The sequence below is a fragment of the Meleagris gallopavo genome, chromosome 7, assembly GCF_000146605.3.
Source record: "Meleagris gallopavo isolate NT-WF06-2002-E0010 breed Aviagen turkey brand Nicholas breeding stock chromosome 7, Turkey_5.1, whole genome shotgun sequence".
Classification (NCBI taxonomy): Eukaryota; Metazoa; Chordata; class Aves; order Galliformes; family Phasianidae; genus Meleagris; species Meleagris gallopavo.
The window spans coordinates 33,457,600-33,480,274 of NC_015017.2; the positions used below are offsets into that span (position 1 = coordinate 33,457,600).

Sequence of the window (22,675 nt, forward strand, 5' to 3'; positions counted from 1 at the left end):
AAAAAGAAGAAAAAAAAAAAAACAAGCATGACAATCTGGAGGAAAATGTGACATTTACCGTAAATGACAAGTTTGACACAGCATCATTATGCACTATATTAGTGCAGGGTTCTTTATTCTTCACATATTTCAACAATGAGTTTTCTAGTGTTTACATTTCGTTCAAAGACTTTAAAACTGGATCACGTATTTTGAGAAATGCAAAGAATAGTGAGTTGGAGTGTCTGAAGTTACCTGGTTTTTTAAAGTTTCTTCCTTCTTATCCTGTTTTCTAGTCTGGAATATGATTTCGCTTCATTTCCACCTACAGGACAGAATAAGGATTGCTAAGAAGAAGCCTAGGTGGTTTCTGAACTGAAAGTATTTTTTAAAGGGTTGAGTAGATAGATGGGTGCTCTGAGGAATGGCTAGAGGGTCTGATTGTTTAAAAAGTATTTTAAATTAAACAAAAGCATGTAGATACATTACGGCCAGTTTAAATTGTTATTCCGTTTAATTAATACAAACTCTGCTTTTGTATTTAAATTTTCGTATCTGAAATATTTATAAATTCTTTTTTTGAATTTAATTACCTGACCTCATTTAATATACATCAAACACAAATACGGTTTGTAGCAGGCATTGCTTTTTTAAATGTTTCAAAACCACTGAAAAGTTACATGTTGTAAACATCTGGGAGTATTTGAAGAGGGTACGTGTTTATAATAGTATGTGTTGCAAGTAAGGAAGTGCCATCTTGTGGTATTGACTTGTATTTATAAGCAAATAAAATGCTAAAGAGAGTGAGAAAGTTGCTTCTGGTATGTTGAATTAAATGTGTGTAAACAATATTCATTATTAGTCCTTTACTGTGTCTGAGACTGAATGCTGATTTCAAACAGTTCTGGCATGTTTGGTGCTGTAGTGATTAGCTGAAGAAATGGTGTAGACAAGCACAAGTTGAGAGTAATTGCAGATCTGGAGAACGCTTGGGATATTTTTAGCTCCGTGCTGCTTCTTTTTGGAATAATTAGATAGAAGGGAAGAAAAGAATTATTAGCAGCCCTTGTCAACGTGCAGTTGCTGTGCAAGGGTTTATCATGAGAGAAGAACATCACCAGGCAGAAGGCGATGCTCGTGTTGTCACAGCACTGCTCATATTTAGAGTGAACGCTATATTTGAACGCTATGATTTCATTGAAGATATGGCATTGTGAATAGGTTTACTTCCCTGGCAGGGCAGAAGGTCGCAGCATCAAGCCATGGCGGTGCTGTGGCTGCAAAGCAGGGTCAGAAACACACTTTCCTTTTCCAAAGAAACAAATATTGATGGACTCGAGAGGGAACATTGTCTCAGTGAGTTGCAGAGAACCCAGCTTCCTGCCAAAGGCGTTTGGCTGGTCCTACTTTCTGCTTTGGAGTTGTAAGTGATCATGATACAAGCAGCAGGGTCTGGTTGTTATCAGTAACATTGGGAGCCTAGTAATATATATAGCCTGTTTATGAATGTATGTATGTATGTTGTATTTACTTATTTATTCCTCTTTTTTGCAGTGCCCAGAACTGAACCTTTGAGTGGCGTATGAGTTAGAAGGGGAGTGACATTCCAGTGCTGCTAGGAGTATGCCAGGCCGTAACATAGTGTATCTGTGGGATATGATGTAAGGAGAATGATAGCTTGTGGAAAAAATGATGGAATAAACTCAATTAAGAAAGCTGCTCAAACAGGCATTGGGGTGGGAAGAGTTGGTGTAATAATAACAAAACATGGCAGCTGCAACGTGGCCATTGCCCTCAATATCAGCCCAAACTGAGATGCTTTCTTCTTTCCCTGGGCGAGCCCAAGCAGTGAAAGCATAGAAGTTGTGCTTTGGTTGAAGAACTGCTGGTGTATGCTGTTACATGTGTCAGCTGCACAGGTGGGCCCCGTCTGGGATATTTGCATGCACAGATACTGCATCCAGATGTCACTGTGCCTAAATACGTGGAACATCTGGGCTTTTGTGTGTAAGAGCACCAGAGGGACTGGGAGCCAACGTTGCTGTTAGCAGGGCTGGATCCCAGCTCTAATCCTCTCTCCTCCAGCAGTCACACAGGAAGCACCGCTGAGTGTTTTAGCTTTAGATGCCACGGCCAAGAGCAAAGAGAGTGATTTTATTTGCTCTAGAAATGAAACAGTGTAAGAACTCTGACTAGCCAAAATAGATAAAGACCTGTAAATTAGCTTGTGCTTGTCTTCATATGGCTTTAAGAGTAGCCTAATTGCATAGTGTTCTTTGCTAAAGTGCATTTATATTCACCTGTTTCCTAGAAAATGAAGAAAATACAGTCAGTTGAGCATTTCCATTTTGGATTAGTCCTCATAAGTATGATTGTTAGGGATCAGATCATTTGCTGCTCTTGTGGCATAGCTCGTTTCTTGAAAATCTGCCTTTTTTTCTAAATATATAGCCTAATTTGCACATACGAATGGAAGAAGAAATGTAGCTCAATGTCAGGGCTTGATTTCAATTGAGAAGTAGTAATGCAGAAAGAAATGATACAACTCAAGGCCTTTTGAAACGTGGCTTGGAATGCCTGATGTATTAGCATGCCTCAGGACAGGTTTAACGTGTGCCTGGTTTAAATGTAATGTAAATGAAGTAACTTCCAGGTCTCACAGCTGGGACACGCTCCTGTCCTGGGCATGAGCTTGATTTATGTTATCTCTATGAGGATGACTTGTCTGGGGGCAGAGCACCCCGCTGTCCCTTGAAATGGCTTTGCTTTTGGCCATGCGTGGAGATGTGGTTCCATTTACACCTGGGGAGAAGAGAGCAGACTTGGCTGAATGGTTGTAGTGGTGATCACAGCTGTAGGATGCTTTCCGCAGGGATGTTTAGCGTATGCCCTTTTATCTCCCAATCTAATACAGTTTGTCCTTACTTTAAAATGTAAACAACTTTCGTTGGTCACTTTCATTGGAAATGTCTCAGAAAAGAATCCAGAAACCCTATATTTGTGCTCACTGGTAATTATGTTCATTTGCCTTGATAACATGCTTTGTTACAACAGCATGTAGAGCAGACTCCAGACAGATCCATGGGTTAAAGCAATTGATGGGATTCATCCTGAAAGGCAAAGAGGCATTTTGATGGAATGAGAAATCAGATTCAATTTCCTTTGATAAAGAAGAATGTTAATTTTCTCCTCGGCTCTATGAAAGTTCACCTGCATGTTATGAATATTGTGGTTGTTACATGACAATATGACATTTGGAAGAAACTCTTCAAACATAATAACAGTGGAGAATCTTTCAGCAGTCTGTGGATGCATGGAACACCAGGCATTAATTTTGCAGCTGCAGAAGGTAGCAGTTACAATGTTTTTTGAGGCAATCTGGCTTCCAGTGCACATGACCTGGCTTCAAGTAGCTTTTCTGCAGAAGTGTCAGCAGTGGGTGCAGTGGAATGGCCTCACGTTGCACCAGGGGAGGTTCAGGTTGGATGTTAGGACAAATTTTATCTCAGAAAGAATGGTATTGGCACAGACTGCCCAGGGAGGTGGGGGATTCACCATCCCTGGAGGTGTTCAACAACCACGGAGGTGTGGCACTGAGAGATGTGGTCAGTAGGGATGGTGGGGACTGGCTGGAGTTGGGCTTGATCTTAGTGGCCTTTTCCAATCTTCACGATTCTGTGATTCTAAATTAAGTGATCTAATTGCACAATTTTGTTTTGTCCTCTGCACTGGTTTTAAATTCAGTGGCAGAATTAGGGAAGAACAGCAGCCTGTGACTTAGAGTGGTGAAAGATTTAAGTGTGCCATGAGAAATGTGTTTGGCAGATGTTCTCCTGCAGGATCAAGCTTCTTAGCTTACCTACAGTGGGTAGACCAACTGTATCCCAATTTTTTTAGGTGGAGTAGTTTGGATCCATCTGAGTGCAGAAATACAGAATGGTATCAATGTCAGGACACGATGGATTTAAATCTAGCCCATTTAAATCATTGCTCTGAGAAATTTGGTGGTGGCAGTTGATATCTTGTTCTTAGATAAGCAATCCCAAGTAGGCCTTTGCAGGAGAGATTCTTTTATGGGAGATTTTTCTTCCAGCATACCCTAAGTAGGCCTTGTGGGAGTTGCAGCACAGCCAAAACACAGGTGACTACTTGTGTTTCAGCTGCTGCAATTGAGCAGCTTCTCTTAAGAGGTGTGAGTGGCACATTTGCTGAAACCCGGGCAGTGTCTGAGCTGTTTGAGCTCTCTCTCCCATGACAGACAGCAAGAAAACATCACAGTAGAAGCCAGCTGGGCCACCTTACAGCTATTTGGTGTTTTCTCTAACCCCAGCACTATTTAACTCAGTAAAGCACTTCATCTTGTAGAGTCTGACAGTCTGGGAGTGGAGAAAAGGTGGTTCAGTATCTCAGCCCCAGTTCTACTCTGGTTCCTATTGCAGTGGGGCACTGGGGACATGCATTGGTGTGAGCCCTGTGCCATGATCCTGCCTTTGGGGCAGCAGCAGTGACATTTGGGCATGTTCCTCACTGTGGGGAAGCATCACGAGGCTGCCAGGTCTTCAGAGAATCTCACATTCTCACCTGACACAGTCAGTTGATGAAGCCTGTTAACATCTGGGCTGAGATGAAAAGCTGTAGTGCAGCTGTGTCAAGTGTCAAGTCATGATTGCATTGCCACTCTATTTCTTTGGATAATACAGCAGATCCACAGCAATTATTTTTGAATGCAGTCTCTGTAACTGCAGAGCAGTAATGTGAAATATTTACTATTTTGTTTGCCTCATGCCAAGTGAGTTTTCACTCAATTTGTCATTAACACTGCTGTCCTCTTCTGAGGGAAGTGTTTATTTATGTGAACGGCTCTTCAGTAATTTTGTGTTTTCTACAGGAATAGGTGCTGGCATCATCATTCAATTTCATTGACCACAAAAATCTGCGCTGATGAAGCTGTGGGACTGACGGCGGATGTGAGAGACAGGAGGACAGATCTCATGCTCGGTAGTGCTGTTCATACAATGCGGGTCATTTGTGACAGAAAAAAAAAAAAAAACAACCCTAAAACCTTCCATTTTGCAAAGTTCTGCAGTATTTTTGATGTACAGGCAGAATACTACATAGAAAGGAGCAGTGCTGAGTCTATTGGGTCCCACCTCACATGACTATGAGCTCCTCACGGAAATCAGCCCTGCTGAATTGGCAGCCCTGCTTACGAATCATCAGGTCTGACTCTTTGCGAGTACAGTTAATTAGTAATGAACATTTTGAGTATTTTTCCACATAATATTAGTGCTTTTACTGTTCATCCCCTCATTTCCATCACCATGACAGCCAAGATCTAAAACACAGCTGCCTGTCTCACACAATCAGGCAAACCTGAGAAATGGATGCTAGGGGAAAAAAGCCCAGTGCTGTGAAATCTGAAATGAAGTGAGGAGAGCTGCAGCTTGAAGACAAGCAGCACGAGTCTCAGCTGGGTTCGACCAACCTCATCTCCTCCTGTGACCAACAACCCCATGCATCACTACAGGCTTGGGCCAGGGTGGCTGGAAGTCTTCACAGAGGAAAAGGATCTGGGGGTGTTAGCTGACAGCAGCTGAGCATGAGCCAGCAATGTGCCCAGGTGGCCAAGAAGGCCAGTGCCATCCCAGCTTGTATCAGCAGTGCGGCCAGCAGCAGCAGCAGGTGATCATCCCTCTGAATTCTGCACTGATGAGGCTGCATCCCGAAAGCTGTGTTCAGTTTTGGGCCCCTCACTACAAGAAAGACATGGAGGTCCTGAGCGTGTCCAGAGAAGGGCAACAGAGCTGTGAGGGGTCTGGAGCAAAAGTCTTACGGGGAGTAGCTGGAGGAACTGGAGTTCCTCAGTCTGGAGAAAAGGAAAATTTTGGAAAAAAATAATCAGAAAACACTGTTCCGTGCCTGGGGCTCAACCCCACTGCTGCTGGGATAGGGTCTTGTGGTGCTCAGGACAGGAGTGGTGACAGCCAGGCTGGTGCTGGGGGCTTTGGGAGAGAAATCCACCCATAAATCTGCCCATTACAATGCTGTCAGTGCCCAGAGCTGCTGCTGGGTGCAGTCGAGCACGTTCTGTGTTCTGTATTTTGTTAATATTAGACACCGTGTCTGATGCTTGCTTTGTTTCTATTAATTATCTTTGATTTTCTTTTGCTTCTTCATCAGCTTTGATTACTTTTTTTTTCCTGTGGAACTTCAGATCAGCTTTCTGAAGCAAAGCAAAATGTAAAGTGGAACTTTTATTTCTCCCTTGCTGACATCCAGACAATGAATATAGATCAGAATTTTCATTTCCTTTTTTTTTACCACATCCATTTGCATGATAGAACAAGCTTGCCAGACTGGCTTTTCTTTGATCAACTTAACAAGGAAAAAGCACTTTCTAGCTCTGTATTATTTTATGCCTTGTTTGTGACTTCAGCATCCCTTACACAGGTTTAGAGACGATTTATGCTTTATTGCCCTTGAGTCATTTCGTTGAGAGCACTTGTGTTCTTCCCACCGTAAAAACATCCCCCTGTAGCATGATATGTGTTAATAGACGTTGAATGGAAACATGGTGCATTGAAATGTTGGTGCTTCCAAATTACTCCATGCTATGACGAAAGCCAACTGAAGTTGGGGCTGTTGGTTTTGTTGCTCTTTTAGCTGTAGGTATTTCTCCTAGTGTGCTTCATGAATTCCTATTGCATTTGTTTCAGTTCCATTTGGAAACTGATTGAAAAATGGCTGTGCTAATTGGGTGCAGTCTTGGTGGCCTTATTGAGCCAGAGAGGCTTCCTTCATGATAACTGCTTTGCCATGTGGGAAGTGTTCATTTTCAGAGGGCAGAGAAATGGCCATATCTGCACTATACCTAATGGGAGGGGGGACAATCAGATTAATTATCGCTTGCTTTAGTAAAAGTGGCTGTGTAATGGTGCAGAACAAATAGCGTAACTCTCCCCAAGATTGTGTTAACGCATTCTCTCAACCAAAATAAAAAATAACTATCCTGTGTTGTAGAGGGAAGAGCTGCAAAAATATTAAGCAATGATGGATCTGTTTGAGATGATGTATTAAGACTTACATAGCTATTAACCAAAATTGCGCATTTGTAGTATTAAAAAAAGTATATTATAGTAAATTCAGTGTGAACACACCAAGCACATGAAAACTCTAACCTTGCTGACTTCCTGCCGTGCTCAAGTCCAAGAGAAAAGAGGGGACACATCCCTCAGGGAGGTGCTTGTAGGGCTGCACAGAGCCGCATCCCGAGGAGCACACGGAGCTGTGATGGAGTCCCAGCTGTGCCATGCGGTTGGTGTGGCTGCTTGTTAGCAGTGTCTTCCTGCTGCTGCTCCTTCTCTGCTTGCCTTGGCTTGGCCCCATTGCCAAAGTGGGATCTGCCCTCCAGGCCCTGATGTTGGGGTGGCTGTGGCACAGCAAAGCCCAAAGCACAGCATTAGTTGTGTTCAGGTCACAGCTGTAGGAACAGAGGGCTCACACGTCTTATCAAAAAGCTGAAGGACTGCAGTGGAGCTGCTCCCTCCTATTTTCCCACTGGTAAACGCTTGTAGAGGTGTTTTGCAACCTTGCCGTGATGGCAATAAGCCTTTATCTGAACAAATTGATCCTGAGACGCTGGAGTTTGTACCTTGTTTGCTGCTGCCTTGCCTGCTGTTTCTATCCTGGCTCCGAGCAGGTACAAATAATGAATTAACTGCTGGATAAGCCCTACAGTCCCCTGAGCAATTATTCTGGCTTCTGCCGTAGCAGACTCAATTTGTCCTGCAATAAGTACAATTTTCTGAGAAGTTAGTTCTGGTTCAAGCACTAATGATCCACATCTGTGCAGTGTAGTTGTTGTTTTGGGGAATGGTTGTGAGCCACGCTGTTGGAGAGAGCTTTAGGTTGGCATGCAAAGAGCACGTTGCATGGGGCATTCAGATACTGCTCTGTGTGCTGCTGGGACAACCAGGAGAGAGATGGTGTAAAATAGGCAACAGTCTCCAGCACACGGATTCTATATTCATTCTGAATATAGAATTACAGAGTCGTGATAGTTGGAAAAGACCTCTGAGATCCCCCAGTCCAACCCCAGCCCACCCCACCATGCCCACTGACCACAGCGCTCAGTGCCACATCTCCACAGCTCCTGAACCACCCCAGGGATGGTGACTCCACCACCTCCCTGGGCAGCCTCTGCAACTGCATCACTGCTCTTTTGGAGAATAAATTATTATGTGTTCAGTGGTACGAAAAGGGCATAAACAAACAGCATGCCAGCTGCAGATAAACCTTGTATCAGTGGTGGCTCTTGGCACAGGAGATGAGTAAATTTTATTAACATTGTCATTTCCAATCCACCACATCGTAAAGGACTTGGACGTTTTCTATTACAGTTGCAGATCTACCCTAACATCACAAAAGCACAATGCGGGAAATTAGATATTAACTGAAAAATAATTAAAGGCCTGGTGACAACTTGATAACATTGGGTAATTAAAGCGTTGGTAACAAATCCTGAATTTTAATTTTTCTTGCTGTAGCTGATACTAGAAATCAAGATCAAAAGTACGTTCTCTGTAGGAAAGCTAACTTGCTTATGTGTTGTTTGAAGAGGAAAGGGAAAGAGATGAAAGCTGGAGCTGTGCTACAGTCCAGTAACAGATGAAAATGTGCTGGAGCTGAGCTTTGCCTTTGTGGAGGCATTTGGTGGTGGTCATTCCACGACCAATCATGTCTGCCCAGTGATCACAGCCCTGCTAGAGGAATTGCCCCAAAAACTGCTTGGGGTAAGGAAATGAGACTCAGGGGCTGAATGGGAGAATAAGGGCAATGGCCTGTCAATGCCACAAAGGCATCTTTTTCCTCTAATAAGAATATATGATATTAATAGTTTGACATTGTGTCAAACATATGTTTAAACAACATCACTGGAGTCCATAAGCTGTATCAGAAGTACAGAGAGCACCAGAGGATGAATGCAAGAGGCATTTTGACTCTGGTAGCATGCTTAGCTCTGTTATCTCTTCCACTTCTGATTCCTCGTTTGCTATCTCAGTGTTTCCCATCTCACCTGACACTTTGTTTGTGGTATTGCTGTTCAGCCCTCACTTGGGCTGGCAGCAAATATCAAGTTGTAAGCAGCAAACAGAAGGAGGTGGTGTTCTGGTAGGACTGGGACGTGGGGATGTCCAGGGAGCTGACACCTGGCTGCCTTCCCAGAAAGGAGATACGATGGAACAAAGCACAAACACCCTGCAAAGTGCAGACTGTGCTCACAGAAACCAGGTTTGGCTTCTGCCTCTGCCAGAGCCAAGCAGCACAGTAGCAGATTGTAAAGGGACTCAGGGCCCTGCAACTCTATCAGTTTTGATCAATTTTTCAGCCAAGTTAGTAATACACCGGAGAGCGTGTCAACATGCTTTATGGAGGTCTGCAAGTGCCTACCATGGCTAATCCATAACGCTCAAATGGTTTCCTGGAAAACAGACATTTCGTTGTCACCATGAGGAGACTGCTAAGCAGTGGGGGAGAAAAATAGAGGAAAATCATGGGGCTGCCGCAGGCACTGCAGTGTGGGGCATGGCTTAGCAGCAGCACCCAAGGGACTGCCACTGCTTGGGGAGGCAGGAGACCAATGGTGCTTCTCTGTTTAATGGAAACTGGCAATCAATTTTTAGCAGCTGGTGGAGAAACAATTTAAGACACAAAACAGTTTCCCTCCCATTCCTCTGCCCCCCAGGTCTGAAATCATGCTATGAGCTGATGGCTTAAGCTGCTTGCTTTAGGCGTAATGAGTAAGTAGGACATTTAATCACTTAAATATGTGAATGGTTCTCCTAAGTATTCTGGTTTTATCAGTCTTTTATAAAATTATTTTGCCTTCAGATTTGTTACCAAAGCCTTTTCTGAGGTGGTTGTTCAGAATGGGGCACTCTGACTACCCTTCCCCTACCCACCAGCTGCTGAAAGCTTACTTGAAATTGCTGTTAAGTGAGCCAGTGCCTGGACTTCTTCCAAGGCATCCAGGGGATCTCTGAGCTCCCTTCCAGCCTGGGTTTTTCCATGGTTCCATGATCCCATCTTCCATGCTCTGAACCCTTGATACACTTTGGGTGTCCCACAACACTGCAGAAGCTGGAAATTTAATATTACCATTTATCCTTAGTAAATTTACCCTTACCAAGTGTACAATTAAAGACGTGCTAGGAGAGCTGGGACACACCTCTGCTCACCCCACAGCATCACTCCTGCATCCTGTGTCCCTGTATCACGTATGTGCTCATAACACACATCTGCCCTACAGACCAGTACTGAATGTGCCACTGCCAATCCATCTTTCTTATCTACTTTCTCTTCTTATTTGTAGGACAATAACTGGTCTCAAAGGAGGAAGAAAATATTGCCTGGAGATCTGACTGCTGACCCTGAGGAAAATCTCCTGACTTTTTTCCACAGTAACTGTTCCAAAGTGTGGCCATTTTCAGAGATTACCAGTTTCCTGAAAACCCTTTTTTCTCCCACTGTGTTTAATATAAAATACTTTTCTACAGCCTACAAAAAAAGGCTAATCCAAAAAGTGAAAGCCAAGTCCTTTGCTCTTCCCTGTGCTGAGCCTCAATGGAGAGAAACACACTCCCCCAGCAGCAAGCACGTCGTACTGCTGTCTGCAGCCTGGCTCATGCAGGACAGGCAGGCAGCGAGCGATCTGCTGCCAAATGACCTCTGTCAGCACTCAGAAAGAAAAAGACAACAGCCACCTGTGTTACCAGGAAAGGCCAAGCTCATCTAATGGGAAGCCAAGGGAAGAGAAGAAGCAGAAAAACGTCCTTGCATCACCATCTAGTGGTCTCTGTGTTCAGCGGAATAAATCCAGCACCCCTAGGTCCTTTCTTGTGGATGATTCCTCTGTTAACCATATTGCAATCTGCCAAAAGGTGGGTGAGAACAGTGCTATGACTGCATCAGGAATGCTGGGCTGTCAAAGCACCTGGATGTGATGTATTTCTGCAGTACAGCTGTAAATGATTCAGTTTTCTACTGAACGTTCCTTGGGAATTTTCCAGGCTCTCTGCTTCAGCCACAAACCTTGCTGAAAGAGCATATCTGTGTTCTCCACAGCCTTACTGTTGGTTCTGCTGTCTGTCTACCAGGGACAGACCCTAGCAATCCTCTGCTCTTCTGTACACCACTGCTTGCCCTGCTCTAGGGTGAGGTGTTCTGAATCCTGCTGATGAAGTGCCATGAGCAGCTCCCAGCCCTTCCCAGTCTGCAGCTGCTTTGTGCTGGAAGCAGCACAAGAACATAGGAATTGAAATTCTGAGCATATTTTTTCCTCTTGAAGTCCTGTGAGCTACTGAGAGTAAAAGGGAGTGCTTTACCATAACTGTTTTTGCTCTCAGAGATATATATTTTTAATGCTTAGTGGTCTGCAGAGCAAAAGCTGGTCAGGCCTTGAATCAAACAGCCCTTCTCAAGGTGGCCATGTCAGACTCCCCTCTGCCCTCTCCTTCACTCTATGATTACAGCTACATGAGATACGACCTCTAGTCAAACAGTCTGACAAAAGGTGTTTTTAGCGTTCTAAAAGAGCTGTGCCAACAGCCAGCCTTTAATGGAAAGGCAAGAAGAGTGTGTTAAAAAAAAATGGATTTCCATGCTTCAGTTCTGGGGGAAATGGGTCATGAGTTTCCAAACTACAAGGCTTGAGGGTATTTGGTGGTGCAGGTCCAGGGCTTGTTTCTGCAGTCCGATGGAGCTGGAGGGGGCATAGCACTGTGTGGGTGATGCTGAGCCTTATGGAGCCCTGGAGGACTAGGAGCTGTGTGGGGAAACACAGCTGCTTTGTCTTCCTAGAGGAACAGCCTTAGCTTTAGACATCACCCTCAGGTCCAAAAACCTGCCTTCCTATTTGCACGAAACACACAGCTCAGCGCAGCTTAAAGCAGCACCTTGCCAGCGCACCCCAAAGCACAACATGCATGGCTGCCCCGAGGGCTGGCATTGCAGCAGGGCCGTGCACAAGGCCCTCTTGTCTCCTGTGCTGCCGAACAAAGGCCACTGCTGTGCACTAATGCCAACTCGGCGCTGGGCCGGGTGACGGGGCGGGCAGGGATTAGCTTCCAGTGAGCGCACAGCGGGCTCTCAGCACCTCACAGCTCCCAGACGCTGGAGGTTCCTCCTCAGCTCCTGTTGCTTCAGAAAGGTTTGGCTATGGGGTGCTCAGGGCTGCATGGTGTGGGCAGTGCTTACTGTGGGGATGGGACAGAGAAGTGCAGTGGCAGGGCAACAGCGGGATGGCTTTGGTGGGGAATGTAGTGGGCCTGGCTGTATGGCTCCCGATGAAGCAGAGACATGGGGTCCTGCTCCTCCCCTGTGCCCACTCTCCTCTCTGGGGACAGCTGGGACTTCAGATGTTGGCAGGAGGCAGTGCAGAGCTGGGAAGTGGAGAAGGAGTTCAAAGCAAATTAAAAAGCAAATAAAATAGCCCCTGGATCTGCCCGGTGGTGGCTGACATCCCTCAGCCACTTCCACTGGAGCTGTAAAGGCTTTACACTCTCATTCTGTCCTTTTATTTCCCCTTGAAAACACCACAGCTCCCTGCCCAGGCATTTCCCGTGTCTCTGTCTGTACGAGGAGGACGGCGTGGCAGACGTCACCGCTTGCCAGGGCTCGGGTTTCACCTCATCGCTCAAGTGACGCTGCTGTCCCAACAGGTGCTGGCTAGAGGCCACCACCAGTGTCCCCAGAGGTCGAGCAAGAGGCTGGTGCTGGTGGCAATGCTCACCTAGGAGCCGAGTGACACACCGGCCTCCACGCCGTGCCACGAGCACACGGCCAGGCTGAGGGAGCCCTGGCACCAGCCCACACCATGGAACCCACCCCTGAGATGAAGAGGTAGGTGTGGTGGGGGAGGGGTCCCTATGTCATGAGCAGCCATGTGTGATTTGAGAATAAAAGCACGTGTGCCCGCATCCTGGGAGGGATGGGGGTGAGAGAGGCTTTGTGAAGAGAGACCTCCTGTTTTTGCACGTGATGGAAAGAAAGAGATCCTGGGCTCGTGCTTCAGGGCTTCATTCAGCCACCAGGGATGCAGGAGAGGGACTCCTTGTGCCTCTGTGCCTGCTGCTGCCAGGGGGAGCCTTTGGCTGCCATGCTCGTTGCTCCCAAAACGTATCCACCTTCCCAACAATTAGTGTTAATCAGTCTTAGGAACCCTGCCTGCAGAGAAATGCTGAAAACCTCGGTGGGAGAGTTAATTTGGCATCCTCCCTCCTGGTGAATGCTTATGCTGAACAGTCCGTCCAAGCTTCCTGGCAGGTCTTCTGTGGTGGCTGGAAACATTTGACCTGTTAGAAATGGAGTATGCATCCCTGTGCAGGAAAAATCTTGCCATCTCTCAGTATTTTGGTGGGAAATTTATCCTGAAAATCACCTTGCCTGGTTCAGCCAGCTGAGAGGACAAAATAGTCCTCTGTTTCGAAGAGATGGAAGAGGTCAGAAGGTTGAGTGGAAATTTGAAGAGCTGGCCTGTAGCCAAGCTGGAGCTTATGGAGGGGGGCTAAGTTCAGGCTCATTACTGCAGAACTTCTGTAAGGCCTTTTATAGGGGATCTGAGGTTGAGATGACAGAACTGTGACCTTTGATCTACCTTGTGGGAGCCTGAAAAGCTCTTTCTACAAGATTTTTATCATGAACTCAGATGAAATGGGAAGTTCTTACAGGAGCCTGGCAGCACCCCAGTGTCTCCAAGTATTTCTGGGACGCCTTAGTCTTTTTTCATTCACCAAAGCAGCATGTTATTTGCACACGTGGCCATTTCCATGCTACCTGCTAGCAGTCTTTTTATGCTCATGTCTCAAAGCGACCATTACAAGTCTCTCATTTTTCTTTTCCATCTCCTGGCTTATTTCTTATTTGCACAAGAGCTTTTCCATTACAGAGGGGAGTTTAGGGCTGCTTACTGCTTTTGCAGACTGTCATGAAGCATTTCATAATGGCAAGGCTAAGGGAGCAGCAATGTGGCTAAACCAAGGTTATATGGGAATATCACTCCTATGTCTTGCTGTTCATCTCCACCATAGTTATGCAGAAGATAACTATTTCCTTTTTGTAGGTAGCCTCACCCTAAAACTTCCTTTGCAGAAATGAGGTCCTTGCTTCAATTTCATTTCATACTTTCCTTTTGCACATCTCTTTCATAGATGTGACACATTGTCAAAGGAAAATGGAGAGGTGACTTCATTGCTGGAAATTTTCACATAATAAAAAACCCCAAAACTAAGAATGAAAACATTTGCCTGAATGAAAATGGTAATGGTCCATTGACTCCTTTGCCTTTTGTCCCTTGAGTCCTATGGATACTACCAATCACCCAGGTAACAGTTGAAGGCAGGAGAAGCTGAAATTAAGAAACAGAAGCAAAACAAACACTGAAATATCAGGACAAGAAACGCGCTTCAGATGCTGAAGCTCCCTATCATCTTTTTGAAATTTCACTGCTATTTCTTCTACTCCTTTCATGACTAAAAGACTCACAGTTAATCTAATGCCTTCCTCTGTATTGACTGGTGAATGATTCTTCAGAGGGGGAAGAATCTTCCACCACACATCTCAGGCAAGCACTGGTGCAGGTGGGCACACCATCACTGGCAATTCTGTATGATCAAGAGCTTTTAGCTTTCTTTATTGTAGTAAAAGAGCACCAAATAGAATTGATTATCGAACGAGGAAAATTTGTCCTGGATTATCTTCCTTCTGTTCTGCATTTTCAGTGCAGCTTCAAAAAAGCGTACAGGTTCTTCAAATAACCGAAGTACTATACTTTCCTTACAGGAATAGGTTACCCAGCATGAACTTTGAAGCAGAGATTCTGGCAGATCCACACGATAATTCAGGTATTTGGGAGTAAAAAAACAAACAAACAACAAAAAAAAGAGATAAAAGTAAAATGCCCATTCACTATAAATATATCTTAATTCTCTTGGCAACAGAATTGGAAGTTGTTAAAGGAAGAAAAAGAAAGAAACAGGGTGCTACACTGAATTCAGGTGATCTATCTGAGATAGATATTGATATCTGTACCTCCAGTTGGGCTGGATGTTGAATCCCTATTCATACCTCACAGAAACACAGCAGCCAGGGACACACGGTTTTTGAAACAGCATAGGCATCCATGTAAGGTTTAACAGTCCTATACAAGATGTACAGCATTATCTTACTAGCAGCAACTAAAAGCAGAATTTAAATAAGCAATGCCTGAGAAGGCGAAAATGAGGATGAAGATGTTCTGCTGAGTCCTGTCCTTCATCCTCACTTCAGTTAGGAGGAAATTAGGTTAGAAGCTGATTTTTTTTCCCTTCTCAACACTACCTTTTCAGTGCTGATCTCAGATGTTGAGGTTGGCACTACCGCTGCATCCTTGATGTAGCCATCTGTCTGAGATGGACCCCAGAGACAGCATTTAGCTGAATGGCATCTTTGAGTGAGCCCGAAGTCTTAGTCTTATCACTGCTCCTCAGACTCAAGCAGCTGGCCAGTGCTTGTGCCCGGGCAGGAGCAACATCTTTGGGATGAGACGTCAGGAAAGCTGGTTTTTGCAATAATTGCTTGTAGCCCCTTGAGTTGCCTGGGCCTTGATTCAGAGCTGGAAATCTTAGTTCTGGTGTGTAAGTATGAGCCCATCCAGCTGAAATGCTTTTGCTGCCGATTGCCCTCATGGCCACAAGCCACGGCTCCCAGTGGGAATTCACCTCCCTGGCAGTGTATTGCAGTCCCATGTCAGTGAGAGCCAGAAATGAGGCGCACGGAGTTAACTATTTTTGCTTCAGCTGCAGGTGTGCATCACCCCTAATAGCAAGTGTGCCAACAGCTGGGGGTTTCATTCATCCTATCCAGCATGTGTGAGAACCACAGCCCTTCCAGAACCTCCTGAGCAATCGTCTTCACCTTCTTGCCAGAAATACACTCCCTTTCTGCAAACCAAGTAGCACCCAGCTAAACACCTCCAGGAAATTATGGGTACATCTTCCTCAGAGCAACCTGCAGTAATGACCATCGCTTAACATGCTGGTGTCAAAGGACATCAAAGAGTAATTTTTATATCTTTAGTGTCAACAGACTGAGTTTTCACATAAGCCCATGTGCATGGATGGCTCCTGGGCTGTGTGACCTCTGCACCATCTTCCCGAATCTCTGGCTTCTGTTGGGTTGGGCTGGGTTTGGTTTGGTTTCTTCCACGAGGTAAGTGCTTTGATCCTTCATTTGCCTGGAAGTCACTAACACGCCATTCATATTTGTTTCTCAAGAGCTGTATGTCATCCCTTCCATGAGAAGTCTCACGGCTGAGGAGTATGTAGAGGCCTTTCAGTCATTTTTGGATCACTCAACAGAGCACCAATGCATGGATGAGTTCAACAAGGAAGTGATGCCACACATCATGGCTGGGTAAGGAGCATGTCCACTGTGACCTTGGGTCAGCAAACATATTGGAGGATGATGGATTTTCTGGGGCACGAATGAAATTTTAATGCTTTTAAGTTTTGATTCCATTAACAGCAGCCTTTCAAATATTCTGTTTAAGTGCAATTTCAATTAATACCCTGTGCTGCTTATCTGGTTATGTAAAGGAAAAAATCAACACCTTATTTGCATGTCCATCTGCTTCCATTAGCTGATTTTCCAAGGATTAAAGCATATTGAATTTTTATTTCTTTTCTTTCTTTCTTTCTTTCTTTCTTTCTTTCTTTCTTTCTTTCTTTCTTTCTTTCTTTCTTTCTTTCTTTCTTTCTCTCTTTCTCTCTTTCTTTCTATCCTAAGTTGATTTGCATTGCTTAAGCATCAAATGATAATCAGTTTTGTGAAGTACTGATGTAATATCACAGTACTAAGCCTGTGTGACCGTAGATAGTTTCAGAACAGGCTAGATCCAAAATACAAGAAAACAGTTTCAAGTCTGGATAATTGCTGGATATTGTGGAAAGTGTATTGTTCTTTGAGAAAAAAAGGCAGGTAACTCCAGACCAGACACTTATATCTGTCTAATCTATTTCTCAATCAATCTATCTATCTAATGCAGTAGAGGTAATAATAAAGAGAAAAAAATTGTTTGAGGAAATGTTAGAAGAAATATTTCTAAATATTTCTTAATGTAAATTTTAAGCAATTTTGTTTGCTGGACCAATACAAAATATTGCAGCTTAGTAGGATGCTAATGAATATGCAGTGCAGAAAACCAAACTTGTCTCCCGAGGGCTGCAGAGATTTGCCCCATTTTGCCTTGCCCCCACAGCCCCAGCCAGGCACAGCTCTGCTCCTTCAATGGGAACTTCTCGCTTTGGGTTTTCTTGAGGCCTTTATGTGTGGTGTCAGCCATAGCTTGAAGAAAACTCTGGCAGGGGAATAGAAATCCTATATCCTGCTCCTTACTGTACTTTGAAATATGAGCCTGCTCATACAGGGTAAGCTCTTGCCATGTAGTAAGTTATAGCTGAGTTCCAAAGGGATGCTCAGATTTCATGTGGCACGTCTCAGTTAAATTGGGCCAATGTGGTATCCAAGATGTTATAATTAAAATATAAAATTATGTGACACACTGTGGTTGAGTAACATGTACTTGTAATTTCAGTCTCGGCAATGGAAAATCGACTATAAACATTCTGGGAGTGGGGAGCGGCACAGGTAAGGAGCTGAAAAGCACAGCAGATGCTGGGGAATGGTGGTCCTTGGGGAAAGGGAAAGTACTACCCAGGTTTTGAGCTATGGGAGAACTGCTCATACATTAATAACACTATTTCTCGTGACAGTCTCTTGATGACTGTCATCTGGCTACATGTGTCTAAAATCAAGGAGTCTTTCATTAGATTAAGTAGGAAAGCATCTCCAAACCTCACTGGAAAGACTTTGAGTGTTTGGGACGTTGTTCCCACCCAAAGGTCCCATCCTAGAGTCTCCCACTTTATGTTGCTTTCAGGGACACGAGGCACTCAAAGGCACTTCCTACTTCATGCTGCTTTCAGGGACACAAGGGGCTGTGGAGATGGACATGGGCTGGCACAACCACCAGTATGGCACCTAGCCAGCTTCTTCAGGATGGGTTTCTTTGTTACAGCTCTGTCTTTATCCAGAGATTACTAGAGTTTAACTGCAAATGGTATTTCCCCCCAGAGAGGAAAAATCTTTTGGAAGAAATGGCTTTAAAGCTGTTCTAAGTGAAGAGTGAAACATCCGGCTTTGCTCCCAGGGAATCTGGAAAAAAGTAAAGAAAGTAGAGAAAAGAAGTATCAGTTCAATTTATCAGTTTGATTTTGCTTTAAAAAGTATTTTCAGCTGAATTATAAGTATTAATACTTTCTAGTGGAAGCATTTTTTCTCACTCTTTCTGCTTGTTTTCCTGAGTAAGACAAAAATAACAGAGGCTATTTTCCCCAGCTGGGAATATGTTGTAGCATATGAGAAAGCAAGGAGGAAGAAATCATTCAGTTCTCAATTACACTTCTTTCTCATTATGTACTATAACACCGAAATTCTGTCTGGCTCCAAGAAAACACGAAGGAAAGGAAAACCCTTTACATTACCCACATTTTTCCTTATTTCCTCTTCAGAAGAACTTTCAGTGAGAAAGTAAAAGACCTAAGACATTCTAGCAGGGATGCAGGCTCCCATCTTGCAGTGCCAAGGCTGCCTGAGCCGAACCTGCGCGGGCGGCACGGGAGTGAGCCAGCATGGCACCGAGCAAAAGGTCAAGTGTGATCCCTGACCTTCTGAGGCTTGGACTCTGATTTCACACGGCCCGAATCAGTGTAGTCAACTGAACTATTAATGGGGGTTGTGACCTGCTCTGCATCCTGAAAGGCTGCTGCTTGGTCCCGGTCACGCTTTCTCATTCAGCCCACGTTCCCCATGGCTGGTGCAAGCATCTTGGCTGTCAGCTGCTGGTGAGGATCAGGCGGGCTGTGGTTTGCAGGGGATTTCACTCCTGCTTCAGCAGTGCCCCAGTTTGGCTTGTGCTGAAGGGTGCTGCTGGCAGCTTCTTTGCTTTTCTCCAGGAGGCACACGAGCCTGAGAATGGGACAAATCTTGAGCAGCATTACTTGTGTCAGCTTGTGTTGAGTTGCCATGGTCCATCATTATTGTATCATCAGCATCTTTATATTCCTGGCAGGAATTTCCCTCCTTGAATTCTACTTACTATAACACCTATCAGAGATGTCAGTTCTTGTCATAGTTAGTCCAGAAGGTCAGAGAAGATACAGGATCTGGTGTCGAGTGTCCTGAGTGTACAGTTTGCATGGATAGGACAATTTCTAGGCTCCACTCTCAATAGCAAACAGGATTCTCACAGAGATCCACTCAACGTGATCATCTCTGCTGTTTCTTTCCATAATCCCAGATGAACCAGATGAGTTTTGAACATTTAGCACATCATGCCTTTCTGGGAGGAGCAAAGGTGACCTGCATCACTTTAAAAGGCACTGGGGATTTCCTAGGACAACAAGACAGGCTGATGCTTATTCCTCCAGAGCTCAGACTGTCTTGGAGGAGCAGCAGTAACGAAATATGAAGGGCAATTACATGATGCTCAAGCTGCAAATCTGTGAGCCTTTATTTGCAGCTCTAATACAACAGCTGGATAATGGATTCCCAGACCACGTGGCCTGACTCCAGAGGGGGACTAACCCACTGCATATCCCCAGCTCTCCAAGCAGTGTCACACCTGTGACAAAGCAGCTGTCACCTCCCCAGGGCAGCACCAACGTCAAAGCTGCATGGCTGTGTTGACTCTCTCCTTGCTCCTCATTCTAACTTTGTGTTTTTCTCAAAAACTTATGTTTTCTATTGTTTTAAAACATTGATCTTTAATTATTTGAACTTGTTCCTCCTGTGACCCAGAATATTAGCATTAGTAGGTTTCTGCTCTGTTGCTTATCTCTTTCTTATTCTTGTTATTATCTGCAAATAATGTTATCTTGCTGGCTGGGGCACTGGCATCCTTTCATCACCACTCAAATGTTTTTAAAAATAACAGATTTGTGTTTATTGAATAGGTGAACAGGATCTAAAAATGATCCAGATCCTGCAGGCTGCACACCCAGGGGTCCTTATTAACAACGAAATCATAGAGCCCAACCCACAGCATGTGGCTGCCTACAAAGGTGAGGCACCTTGGGCCCTTCTGCCATCTGGGGTATGACCAAGACCATTGATTTGTATGATCATTTTTTTATGCTGTTCTGTGAAATTTGTGTTTTGTTTCTACTTTTTAAACAGAGCTGGTTAATCGAGCTCCAGATCTGCAGGGGGTCTCTTTTACTTGGCACCAGCTTACTTCCTCAGAGTATGAACAACAGGTGAAAGAGAAAAACACACACAAGAAGTTCGACTTCATCCATATGATTCAGGTAAGATATTCAGTACTACTGGTTTTAACTACTTGGTGAGTATGGTGTGAGTATGGTGAGCTGTGCAAAGAACTTGCTTAAAAACTTAAAGGGATGCACACATCTCCCAGCCACAAAACTGGCAGCAATGGGAGGGAAGAGTCAGAGAATTGGTGTAAAGCACCAGCTCTGCACAGAGTGCACAAGCCTTGCAGGGCTGGAGTAGGAATAACTGCATGCAGCTCTCCCTTCCAGATGCTGTACCGTGTAGAAGATATTCCTAACACCATCAAGTTTTTCCACAGCTGTCTCAACCATCAGGGTAAACTCCTGATCATAATTCTGTCAGGTAAGAGAGGCCTCCCATTTTTGCATCGTTGCTATGAAGTATGAGAGCCAGCGATAATTGCCTTGGGATTTCAGTAGCACTAATTCTATAGCACTTAAACAAAACAAATGTTTTCATGGGCTTGGACTCTTGGACCCCAGTGTCTGATGGAACCACACGGATATAACCTGCATGCTCTTGCTTCCCTGCATTTAAAATAGATGAATGACTCTGTGGAATAATTGCCTAGAGAGAAGAGCAGCTGTGCCTGGAAGAAGGCCAGTCCTTGTTCATGGTGAAATGAGCACCATGCAAAGACAGCCTGAGCTCTGCAGCTCTTCTCTCCACACAGCAATGGCCAAGACTCAAGCAGGACAAAGGGAGCTGCCTAGACATGTGGGCTTTGAAAAGGAGGCACTTATAACATTGCCATACTTATTTTTTTAAAAGTGTTTTTTTCCAGTGTGTCATTCTCAAGTCCCCAGCTGGTGGTGTGGTGAATAAAACACAGTTCCCCATGTTCAGCATTAAGCCTTCCACCAGCAGTAGTGGGGAGGCTGATCTGGGACGAGCTTTTTCAGGTGTGTGCTTTTAGGTGTGCCTGATCTTCCTCCCCTCCACAGACAGCAGCGGTTGGGCCAGCTTATGGAAGAAGTACAGGCATTGCTTGCCTTCAACTGACAGTGGCCACTACATCACTTCCGACAGCATCACGGCAGTTCTGAGGAAGCTCAGCATCAAGTACCACGTTTATGAGTTCCCATCGGGCTGGGACATCACTGAGTGCTTCATTGAGGGGGACCCAGCTGGAGGCCATATGATGGATTTCCTGACAGGGACAAAAAATTTCCTGGGCACAGCACCAGCAGCTCTGCGGAGCCGTCTGCAGGAGGCTCTTTGCCAGCCTGAATGCAGCAGCAGGAAGGATGGGAGAGTCATTTTCTGCAACAATCTCAGTATGATCGTAGTGGAATCCTAGAGCCTGGACCAACTTGCAGAGGTGAAGTAGGGCAATGCAATTGTAAGGCAAAGCAGAGATGGGCAGGCAGTAGAGCAGGGCTCGTCCATCCCAGTCTGGGAGGATGGAGCAGCCTGTGATGTCAAGGATGAACTCTTTGTTCCTCTGAGCTCAATGAAACCAAGAGTTCACCCTGCACTGTTCAGTATTGGGAGAATTTTTTTCAGAATGTAAAAAACTGTATTATACTACAAGCCTGCATGGAAAGTATTTTATCATAGAATTGTAGAATTATTTGAGATGGAAGGGACCTTTAAAGGTCATCTAGTCCCTGCAATGAACAGGGACATGCACAGATAGATCAGTTGCTCACAGCTCTGTCCAGACTGATCTTGAATTTCTTCAGGGATGGGGCATCCACCATGTCTCTGGGCAACCTGTGCCAGTGCTTCACAACCCATATTGTAGAAATCTTTTTCTTATATCTCATCTAGATCTCCCCTCTTTCAGTTTGAAATCATTTCCCTTTTTCCTATTATATCAGAGCCTGCTAAAGAGGCTGACCCTTTCTTTCTCACAGACCCCTTTTAGATACTGAAAGTCCACTCTCAGTTCTCCCCAGAACCTTCTCCAGGCTGAACGGCCCCAGCTCTGAGCCTGTCCACGTAGGAGAGGTGTTCCATCCTTTGGATCATTTTTGAGGTCCTCCTCTGGATGCACTCTGAAAGGTCCATGTCTCTCCTGTGCTGAGGAGTCCACATCTGGACACAGTACTCCAGGTGAGGTCTCATCAGCACAGAGTAGAGGGGCTGGATCACCCTCTTCTCCCTGCTGCCCATGCTTCTTTTGATGCAGCCCAGGATACAGTTAGCTTTCTAGGCTGAGGGCACATTGCTGGCTCATGTCTGGCTTAGCACCCACCAGTACCCACAGGTCTTTTTCAGCAGGGCTGTGCTTTATCCTATCATACCCCAGCTTTTATTGATAGTGAAGGTTGCCACTTCCCAGATTCCTGACCTTGCACTGGGC

At 44.9% G+C, this 22,675-nt stretch overlaps 1 protein-coding gene across 4 annotated transcripts; it reads left to right on the forward strand.

Annotated features, from left to right (window-relative positions):
* The first annotated feature begins 12,125 nt into the window (after nt 1–12,125).
* LOC100541865 (carnosine N-methyltransferase 2) lies at nt 12,126–22,388 on the forward strand. Of its 4 annotated transcripts, XM_003207730.4 has the most exons (9): nt 12,126–12,187; nt 12,699–12,879; nt 14,818–14,879; nt 16,290–16,428; nt 17,609–17,661; nt 20,028–20,135; nt 20,251–20,381; nt 20,616–20,709; nt 21,312–21,667. In XM_003207730.4, exons 2-9 carry the CDS (start codon nt 12,854–12,856, stop codon nt 21,665–21,667), a joined length of 969 nt encoding a protein of 322 aa, XP_003207778.1. In that variant the 5' UTR covers nt 12,126–12,187; nt 12,699–12,853. The 4 variants fall into 4 exon arrangements, with proteins under 4 accessions (XP_003207778.1, XP_010712324.1, XP_019472868.1 ...); XM_010714022.2 differs by lacking the exon at nt 14,818–14,879 and having other exon boundaries at nt 12,133–12,187; nt 21,312–22,388; XM_019617323.1 differs by lacking the exon at nt 12,126–12,187 and having other exon boundaries at nt 12,744–12,879; nt 21,312–22,388.
* Nucleotides 22,389–22,675: the final 287 nt, after the last annotated feature.

Coding starts and splice junctions, on each gene's coding strand:
- LOC100541865 (XM_003207730.4), top strand. CDS start 12,854: ATGGAACCCACCCCTGAGATGAAGAG. Junction 12,880..14,817: donor CCCACCCCTGAGATGAAGAG/GTAGGTGTGGTG, acceptor CTTTCCTTACAG/GAATAGGTTACCCAGCATGA. Junction 17,662..20,027: donor GGGAGTGGGGAGCGGCACAG/GTAAGGAGCTGA, acceptor TTTATTGAATAG/GTGAACAGGATCTAAAAATG.